This window comes from Sander lucioperca, chromosome 14, assembly GCF_008315115.2.
Source record: "Sander lucioperca isolate FBNREF2018 chromosome 14, SLUC_FBN_1.2, whole genome shotgun sequence".
NCBI classification, from domain to species: domain Eukaryota; kingdom Metazoa; phylum Chordata; class Actinopteri; order Perciformes; family Percidae; genus Sander; species Sander lucioperca.
The window spans coordinates 31,952,542-31,962,905 of record NC_050186.1 but is presented as its reverse complement, the minus strand read 5'-3'; the positions used below and the strand labels follow the sequence as shown (position 1 = coordinate 31,962,905).

Below are 10,364 nucleotides of genomic sequence, written 5' to 3'. Positions count from 1 at the left end.
GATTGTTAAACCGTTGATTTAAAGCAGTGTCTCTACTGCTCTGCTGCGAACAATGAACAATGAAGAAATAAATAAAACAATTTTAATGTAAAAAATAAAAGGCTGAACTCGAATTGTTAACATACATTAAGTGCAACACTAAAATAAAATAAGTAAAAAATAATAATAAATGTAACAGTAAAATGTTACATCTGTAAGACACATTTTCAAGGACCCTTTGACAGATTTTCCTCAACTTTTGTCTTCAGCCCTACCTAAAAACTGTTTCAATTGTTAGAGAATGTATGTGGCCGGGTTGGCTCAGTGGTTAGAGCAGGCGCGCATATACTTGGAGGTTTACGCCTCGACGCAGAGGTCCAGGGTTAGAATCCGACCTGTGACAATTTCCTGCATGTGTTCCCCTACTCTCTCCCCTTTCTCACCTGGCGGTCCTATCGAATAAAGGTAGAAAAGCCCCAAAAAAAATCTTAAAAAAAAAACGTTAAACACTTTGATCACAATGGCAGAACAGTAGTTTGTTAGAATCTATCAAATGTTTATATACTGCTTATAAATGCTAACTGGAAGGCAGGGGTTAAAATCCATAGTTTGATCTAATACAATCTAAAATATAACAGACAGCATTTCTATAAAGTATTTGAAAAAGGCCTAAGGACAAAATCAGTGACAGAGACAGGATATTGGTTGAAACTCTGATGTTATGAAATGTGCCCCAGCCCCAGCAGCATGCCATCTAGCAATGTTGTGAATTTTTAGTGTCTGATAAGAGAGAGAGAGAGAAAAAAAAAAAAACACGTGACGGATATTGCGATTTATAAAGAAAGTGAGAAAAGCCACACTGAATACCAAACACGGTGTGGGAACTTCACCTTTCCAAATATTTGAACATATAACAAATACAAAAATTTTGTTTTTGAAGAGCCACTCTTGTTCAGTCACGAAAGAAATAAAACCATTCCAGTTGTCACGAGTCACTGTTTTCTGAACTGGAGTCAGTGGAGGTGCTGCTGGCCGAGTCTGAAGAGCTGCTGCAGCTGACGGGATGAGACACAAGCTGACTGCTTTTCTCTGGATGGAGGCAAGTAAAGGAAGCACCATCACTCAATCGATGATACACAGATGCTGGCTGCATTTAAATGTTTTGGGTACTTAAGTATACGTAGGGCTGGGTATCCTTCAAAAATATTCGATACCAGTACTGATACCAACGCTGGGGACTTTGATACCGGTACTTTTTAGCTCCTGCTGCGTGAGCCCTGCTCTGTACGTGACGTAGAGTTTTTCCTGCATGCCTCTGCGAGGTGTAACCTTAGACAGCCAATCACAAACATTATTAGATCTTGGTAGAAGCGTGCTGCGTGCTTAATGGCTCACTGACGCTGATGAGATTTACTCCTTAGGTATTGAATGACGAGGCGTTTTTTCGATCCTTTAGAGGTAATTCGGTCGGTGCCTAAAAAGTATTGAATTCGGTACCCGGCCCTTCTTAAGTATCACCTTAATATCAAATTGTTCAAAAGGAGGGACAGCAACGAGGTTTCATACTTACTTTGAAATTTCTTGAACTTCTTATACAGACACGACTTGACGTATTGCTCCAGCTCGCGCAGAGTGGACGGCTTCAGGATCTCAAAGTCGATCTCGATCTCGTCGGGGCTGGTGTCCCGCATCGAGGGCTCCCGCGTCTGAATGATCTGCACCACGCGGCCCAGCTTCATGCCAGACAACCGGTTGATGTCCAGGCTCAGCTGGTGCTTCTCGATGTACGTCATCTGCAGACTTTCGTCATCCGAGTCCCAGTCTTTGCTTACCCTCCACGACTGCCTGAAATTCAAAGCAGAGCGAAGCACAACGCGGTCAAAAGGTCTCTAAGCGGAAGTGACACGCTATGAAAACAGGGTCCCTCGGTTGTGGGAAAGGTCCTACCTGGAGCTAGGTTTTTTCCGGCCTTTAAGTTGCCTGCTGTCCTCTTTCTTGTCCTTTTCTCGTTCCTTCTTGGGTTTAATCACAGGGACTTCAGAGAGTGCAGAGAGCTGCTCGTGAACAGCTTTAAGCTGGGTAGAGTGTCAACAGAAATGGTCTTTTGTGGCGTCACATAGTAGTATCAAAACTTTTGAGTGCCAAGAAAAACGGCAGCACTAAGAAAACAAGGCAGAGAGTAGTTGCTGTGTGCTCTCAAGTTGAAGGAGATGCAAATTAAGGTGTAAGAATAAAGACCAGGAAGTCTCTTTGAGCGATTTTACTGTACGCTAGGCTGAGTCTATCTCAGCATGCGATTTTATCAGTCAACAATATCCTCTCCAAACACTGAGAGGAGTCAGAAGAAAAGCGAGACATACTCTATGCATCGATTTCTCCCTGCTGTATATTTAAGAGCCAGAAAGTGAGGTGACAGAAATATTGTTTTGTGATGGCAGTTCAAATCTCGTCGCACACCAAATCGTTCAAAACTGTTACTCCCTGTATTGTGCATAGTTTGTTGGTCATGTGCACCCACTGTGTTTCTATACAGTACGGTGCCAGTTACATGTTTGCAAATGAATGGGCCGGCCATAAGCTGCTGCATACAAATCGTAACGTTTGCTCCAGAAAAGTCATTTAGAAATGAAGAAACACATCTACTGATTTGGTGTGTGGTGAGATCTAACCTTACACCAAAGCCCTATTTCTTTGTTGTATATTACATATACAGAATGTTTTTACAGGTAGCGTGTGAGCAATGCCAGCATTTGGAAAGAAGGCGACACTTTAGATAACTCAACAAGTAATCAGTAAAGCGGGGGTGTTGCTAAACTTAAAGAGATCAGTATAGAAACCCACCTGTTCTGCACCCACCTGTTCTTGCAACTCGGCAAGTCGGGTGGCACGCTCCTCTGCCAAGTTGGATTTGTCTAAGTTGGAGGAGCCGCTGCCGCTTATCCCGCCAAAACCCGCACTCTTCGGGGACACGGCACTCATTGGTGAAAGCGACTCCACCGGCTCGTCTGGCATCTTTGCAAACCTCGTCTCGAACACACCCTGAAGCAAACACATGCACAGTGATCAAAGGACAATCGAGTCCAATAGAAAGCTGGGCCTCAGGAACCGGTAACACTCAGTTTAAAGTCTTTAATTAGTGAAGTCAATCATTCCAAAAAAAAAAAAATACCTGGAGTTTTCTGGCCCCCGTGACAACAAAGTGATTTGGAGGGTTGTATTTGTAGCAATTGGAAAAAACTAGCCTAACGTCTGCAGCGAAGGCTTGTGCATCCTGGTACTCTCCTCCATTCAACTTTTTCTGGAAATTAAAAAAGTCAAAGTTATCAAGACCACATACATGAAAACTAGATGAACCCTAGGGGAAATGTACTGGTATGTGTAGGTGTACAGCTCATACTTTAACAGTGCCGAGATCCATGGGGTATTTGATGATATCGCGGTAATCGTGTAGCCCCAGAGCGTCGACGTCGACGGGCTTGTAGAAGGGCCAGGCGTAGGCCACGTATTTCTTAGACAGCATTTCCGTCAGGATATCGTTGCAATACCTGAGCTGTTCGCTCAGGTTGCCCTGTTCAGTTTCAGGATCAGAGGTGCCGCCTACCTTCCGCCCTTTCTTCTTCATTGGCACACACAAAAACAAAACAAATTTCAACAAATTCGCCTCATGCTCTGGGGGTATTTGAAAACAATACGACTGAGGGTCAGAAGCATGAATGGCTACTTACTTTTGTGGCGTTGTGTGAATGGTCTTTGGCCGTTGACGATATGCTGGAGGGCGTGTAGCTGTGGCTTGGCTGAGGTGTGGGCGTCGTAGCTGAAGAACATGTGGTCCCACTTCCTGCATACATGTATTAAACACAAATTTAAGGAAAAGAAAACATCTTGATATATATATATATATCTTAGTATAAGTTTCAAGGTGCATTTAGATTTTTCTCACAACATTATTTGTATTTACTGGCCACAAGAAGCTTGATGGTGTTTTAAGCCCCCAACGTCGCCTTCCAGGCAGCTAACCCAAACCAAACACCCCCCAAGAAGCGGTCACAAACATCCAGTGTATGCCTTCAATCTAAACCAGGTTTTTAGGCCAGGTACCCCTTAGCTCAAAGAGAGACTAGTGCATATATTGCATACAATTGAGTTGCATATTAAACTGGGCCGAATGGATGAAAATAAATGGTCGTTATTTATACATCATGATTTAACGTTAAACATACATGTGGAAGGCACAGTGAAATCTTTAAGCTTAACTGTATGGCTACCCTAACTATAGTAAGCTTATCTTCAATATGTAATTGTTTAGTTTTTTTCACAAATGGGCAAATTTCTCTTTGCTTTTAACATGTTGGATTTATATTAATGTATATTTTCAGACATATTTTAATTTTTGAAAATAGAAACTTTCCAAAAAACATTTTTTTTTAGGATAATTTGGCGGCCCCCCTCCGCACTAACTCTGAGGACCGCCTAGGGGTGGAGGACCCCCTGTTGAAGATCTCTAAACTAAATAAATGAGATCTTTCTGTGTTGCTCTGTGCAGATCGTTTTCCCCTCTGATTTCTAAAAAGCACGCACACAGATCAGTTTTTCTTGGTAGCAGTGAATTTGTGAAAGTGCGCACTATACACGCAAATGAGCAGAGACACATCCACAATGACCACGTTAACAGCAGTATTTTTCACATTTCCAATGTGCATTATACATCGGGCAGAATGAGAAAAACACGCTTAAGAAGAAACCAGAATTTCAGTTACTGCAAAATTCAACCTTAGTAGAGGACCTAGAAGGGTAGAAATTATGTAGTTTGGAGCAGTGTCATTTCAAACGGAAAGAAAAAAGAAGAGAGGGCAGAGGAGGGTCACTGATGCAGTTAATCTCAGCTGCTGGCTGAGCTGTCAGAGACTTTAGGGTGGCACTGATGCTCATTCAGGCTGAAATATGAGGCTATAAAGTATAATAAGATGGAACGACTGCAGTGACAGACGCAACGCTTTGCACACTAAATTAAGGTAAAAACACATACTTCGAGGGAGATCTTGGCGTAACCTTTTTCATTTCCTCAACCTTCCCGTTGTCTAGGAACGACGTCACAAATCCAACTCATCCCGTTGTCCCTGAACAACCTTTTACACACTGTACTGTAGAGCACTCGGTTCACACCTTCTCACGTTCTATTTATCGCTACCACTTCCAACCTCTGTGTACCAGGTACTCGGCATCGCCTCAATGCATGCACAACCTTCCTTTATGTGGCCCCTGGCTGCCACATGAGTATGCTGTGTGCAGTTTATTGGATTCAAGGGACCGGATTGATGAGATTCAAATTCCTGTTACCTCTTAACTGTAATAATGTGAAGTAGCCTGAAGCAGCGTTACCTGTTCCTACATGCAAGTTCGTTACCTGGAGTGCTACTTCTTCGGCCTTTCCCTTTGGCAGCATGAGGGGAAATCTCCACTTCCCTCTGGGGCATCTGGGCAACTTTTTGCAAGAAAATTTTTTCCACTGCGAGGGCCATCAGCACTATGTCATCTGTAGGCTACAGGAGAGGGAGGTCTGTGAGGATCTAGTTTCTGCGAGGCGAAACCAGCGTGCTGCATTTCCCAATCATGAAGCTCCTCACCTTGTTATAGATGTAGCAGTTGGTGAACATGGTGTTGAAGTCTTGCATACATTCACTCGCGCTCCAATAGTAGTTGTTCTCGAGCCGTTTCTTGATGGTTCCCAAGTCCATGGGAGAGGTTATTATCGTATGATAATCCTGATTAAGAAAGAGAGTCAGCGTGTCAGATGAATGGAGTCTTGCTTTTGGTTTCTGTCCCACATCTTCAAAAGGATCTGATGAGGAAACGGTTATTAATACATCACTTTTATTTGTCACATGAAATTGTACGAGGCACAATGAATATTAGTGCACAAGTCGTGCATTTTATCACTTCATTAAAAGCTTTCTCACTACCAGGATCATTTTAGTTGATCACAAATTGGACCTTATTTTGGTCATAGTTCCTATCTGTTGTAAAAACACGATACCCACCAAGTTAATATGCTGTGATCTGGGAACACGGCGGCATTGACAGAAGGGACAAGAAACCCTGGCACTGAGACGATCAGACCGTTTTAAATAAACTCCCAGATTATCCAAATTTACAGGCAAACTGTTAAATGACTACCAATCTTTCTGTTGGTGTACAGTAGTCCATGCACAGTGTTCTTGTGCAAAGAGGGATTATAACCAACATTTCAGTTTTACCTCTTTACAAAGTGTTTTAGATAATGTGGCTAAAACGATTGCTTGTTTACAACCCGTCTGATCGCCTGACCAATCGTGTTTCTGACTGTGTTGTAGTTATGTCACCATGGTCCCAGATCTCAACAAATAATTTAAGTGGTTACAATGTTATCATCTGATACAAATGATAGACAAAGCGATGTAACTAACACCTCAATTGTAATAAACTGAAATTATTCTGTCACAACGTATCCAGCCATGCAGATAGTTGTCGGGTTTTTTTGCCCACCTGAGAGATCGGTGTGAGAGATTTCTACATCCAACCCCAACAGAGGTGAATGGAATTCCATTCCAAATTCTACTTCTATTCAACACCAACATCTCACTCCAAAACAGTGTCTGGATTATTACTCTGGATAATCCCACTGCTTGAAATTAGGACTAATAAAGAGTACAGTAGTATTAATTAAATGAGGTAATCAAATTAGTTAAATTCCATAATTAGAGCACCTACTTAAAAGTATTAAGTCATTCATTAGATACTGACTAGCATGTACAGTCATGCATAAAATGCAGTAACATAGATTCCAGGTTTTTTCAGAAAAGGGTTATTTGTTATGTATATGGACTTCATAAACATTGGATGAGATTGAGGCTGAGTGTAATACCACATTCCTGCAGCTCTATACTCATTGTGTAGTGTTGTTTAAATGGGGTGTGCGTGAGGATTAGGAGACAACCAAAACCAAGGGAGAAACAAAACAAAATAAAAAATAGTGGTGAACAAAACTTAAGACAAGATCAATAGCTGCATCGAAAGAATGACAAAAACGGGGGGAAATTTAAGGATTTAGAAGCAGTTTTACTTCAGTGAAAGAAAAGAGGAAAGCAGACACTTCCCAACAAGTAAAGACAAACGCACATATGTGACATTTTAGACGGATGACAGACAGTTACACAGTGGGAGTTCCTGTGTGAAAAAATGTACCTATGTCAGGCGTCCAAAGCCTATATGCTACTTTAATGTTGTTGTTAAAGGTCCAGCGTGTAACGTGTTTAGTTGCTCATTATCAAAATCTGTGTTGCCCGTTCACAAACTTGTCCTTTTTCATGAATATTTACCACCGCCATCAATTCCAAGTATTCCTTTTGGCTTGAAATTTTACATTTGCATTCGCATGAACTGGGGTAGACGCTCCATATTCATGCGCCATCTTGAAATGCTAGCCGGTAAGGGACATACAGGACATACTGCTCCGCCTTTCGCGTTTTCACTGTCACATGATAAACTCACAGGCGCTGCTAATGGGTACCGTAGCTTCCCGGCCCCGGCGAGTTTGAAGAAGGAAAAATGGAGGACCGGCTTTTTGAAGCGTAAAGGCTACTGTAGCTGTAATACGTACTTTGAACTGCGTGGTGCGAGAGAGTTGATTGCGATATATGATCTCGACGCGAGATGGGAGAAATTCCTACACATTGGACCTTTAATAATATGGTTGGTATCAAATACGCAATACGGGATTTTTTATCACAATTGCAGTTAGTAAAATACCATGTTACAAAGAGCAAAAGAATTACAACTTTCTAAAGCCACTATGGAAGCTGCAGAGGTGGGTTTAATTCAGGGTTTGAGCTTGTGCTTTTGACTTGCAAAATCAGGGCACAGGGTTAGCTACGATCTAAATGGCAAACGAGTACTTAATGTTAACAATCTGTCCACTTGTCATTGAATTTCTTAATTGCATTAAGTGATTTATTTGTTTTTGAATACAATACAAACAATAATTACTAACAACAAGCACGACATACTGTAATGTGCTGTGATAAATGCTGGATTGAACGCATCTTTAAAAAAAAATAATAATTGAAGAACATTGACAACATGTGCAAACTACTCACTGGAAGTCCAAGACTGACTGCATCAACAGGCTGGTGAAAGGGCCAGGCCAATTGGTGCCGCCACAGGGATTTAATTACTACATTCTGCATGTACTTCAGCTGGTTGGTCATTCGGCCTGGCCTGCTGGGGTTGGTCACCTCAGGAGGCGGAGGATTCACAAAACGTGGATGGTCCGGGTGCTTGTCTGCTGACATGATGGCAGCTGGCAGCGACTGGTTTTCAACGGGTGAACGTCTGCTGGTTGCTGTTATCATTGTGAATTCTGTAGCTTCCGTCTGTCAGCTTATCAGCGGCTCTGAGGGACTGGTGGCTCCCTTCATTCATAGTTTTCATACCAGCCAATGGGATCTGTTAACATTAAAACAGAGATCATTCCTATGGTCCAGAAATACAAAACCAGCAGCCTCTAGGGCTGCACGATATTAGGAAAATATCTAATTGCGATTATTTTTGACTGATATTGTGATTGTGATATGATTCACGATATTGGAGGGAATGATAATTGTTGTATCATTTATTATTCTCATTGAAAAATCCCCCCCAAAAAAATGATTGAAGTGTGATTTTTTGCAAGGATCTGTACCAAACAAAGATTTTTTCTTTAGTCTGTAGGATACGATTTGTAGGCCGGGATGTCTCTGCAACACCACAATACTTTATTTTAGAATGGTTTGACACATATTTTGCCTTTAACAAATATTGCGCCCCCCTGCGATTTGGATATTGCACTAGTTCATATTGCGATTTCCATAAAATTGCAATTAGTTGTGCAGCCCTAGAAGCCTCTACTAAAAATATAGCCTAATGCAACTATGGTTGACCTACTTTCAAATTTGGATGCAGCACAGGGATGGTGGGGATGGACTCTCAAAAAAGATAAAAAAGGTCATAGCAGAATACATACATACATACACACACACACACACACACACACACACATATATACATTTGGACAACGGGCACAGACAAAAACACAACAGACTCCATACCAAGGTAAACTGTCAAAGTTTTGACTTGGTATGTAACAAGACATAACTGAAGTTGAAATTATGCTTATGAACAGCTCACATGAATACATGTCTGGTGGTTCTCTACATTCACAGCTAACGTTATATCATACTGAGCTGTCCGTCCATGTTGGTATGTTTTTCAACTGCTGGGTTTAATTCAGGTGTTATATGAGTGCCTATATCAGTGATGACTGGAATGTTTGTTCCTTTGTTTGTTATTAATACTGTAAATGACGAAAAAAAGTTTTTAATTGTAGCTTTGTCTAAGTATAACATGTGATTCGTGGATATTTTATTGTCACTTTGTACGGGAATTAAACAAAGAGAGTGGCAAAAATTCATCAAGATAGAAGGGTTATAGTTTAAGACAGGACGGACATAGAAAGTGTGTAGCGACACAGGTAACCTAAGTTACAGTAAAGTTTATAGCAATAAATAAACCTAACGTTACTGACTTTAACCTCTTTGCATTGACATGTTAGCATAAAGGCTGACTTAAAGCTGGACAGACAACGACTTAGCTAGTAAATAATTAGCTTGACAGGTTTAAAAAACAAAAAAGTAAAGCTACGTTAGCAAGGTAAGCTAACAGAAGGTGCAAACGTTTGGTGTGGGAAGCTAACGTTAACAAAAGTGGTAGCTAGTGTAGTGAGTTGTTAGCTTTACTTAAGTTAACGTTAGCTAGCTGGGGAAAGCAACGTGCAGTGCCAAAAACTTATAAACACAAGTCGCCATTACAAAACAATAAATAGTTGTTAGAATAACTAAGAACACTGCCCACCGTTAACGTTATTCGGGATTTTACATACAATGGTCAAGTCATACAGTCCTGCTTTGTTTTGAGGAGGTCGTATTTTAGCACAGGAAACGTGATCCGCACAGGTTAACGGGAGAGTCACAGATAACGTTAAAAAAACAACAACATTCAGGACAGCTAACGTTACTGGAGTTTTTAATAACTCCTTTGCATAAGAAGGCACGTTGAAACAAGAGTTCAGGGGGTGCTCTCATTCAAAAGAGGATACACCCAGCACACAGAGGCCCAACACAAAAGCCCAGTTAACTCCAGAGGGCACCGCCCAACAAACTTTAAAAACTGAAAACTTTCTTACTGAAACAAACCTGATGCAAGGAACGTGTCCGCCTCGAACGTTCTCTCCTCCTCCTTTAACTTCACTGGCGGAATGTAAACCAAGGTGGACAGCGCTACCTACTGTTCTGGAGTGTGTCGAGCAATTCTAT

At 41.4% G+C, this 10,364-nt stretch overlaps 1 protein-coding gene across 4 annotated transcripts; it reads right to left on the bottom strand.

Moving 5' to 3' along the window:
• Positions 1–678: 678 nt before the first annotated feature.
• Positions 679–10,228, bottom strand: LOC116034780 (bromodomain-containing protein 3-like). 4 transcript variants are annotated; one of them, XM_031277518.2, is made up of 11 exons: positions 9,904–10,228; positions 8,112–8,460; positions 5,604–5,741; positions 5,384–5,519; positions 3,705–3,817; positions 3,377–3,595; positions 3,149–3,277; positions 2,821–3,018; positions 1,927–2,054; positions 1,550–1,824; positions 679–1,068 (listed from the first exon to the last, which is right to left on the bottom strand). In XM_031277518.2, exons 2-11 carry the CDS (start codon positions 8,364–8,366, stop codon positions 965–967), a joined length of 1,695 nt encoding a protein of 564 aa, XP_031133378.1. In that variant the 5' UTR covers positions 8,367–8,460; positions 9,904–10,228; the 3' UTR covers positions 679–964. The 4 variants fall into 4 exon arrangements, with proteins under 4 accessions (XP_031133378.1, XP_031133380.1, XP_031133382.1 ...); XM_031277520.2 differs by having other exon boundaries at positions 2,836–3,018; XM_031277522.2 differs by lacking the exon at positions 9,904–10,228 and having other exon boundaries at positions 5,604–5,818; positions 8,112–8,242.
• Between the last annotated feature and the right edge of the window lie 136 nt (positions 10,229–10,364).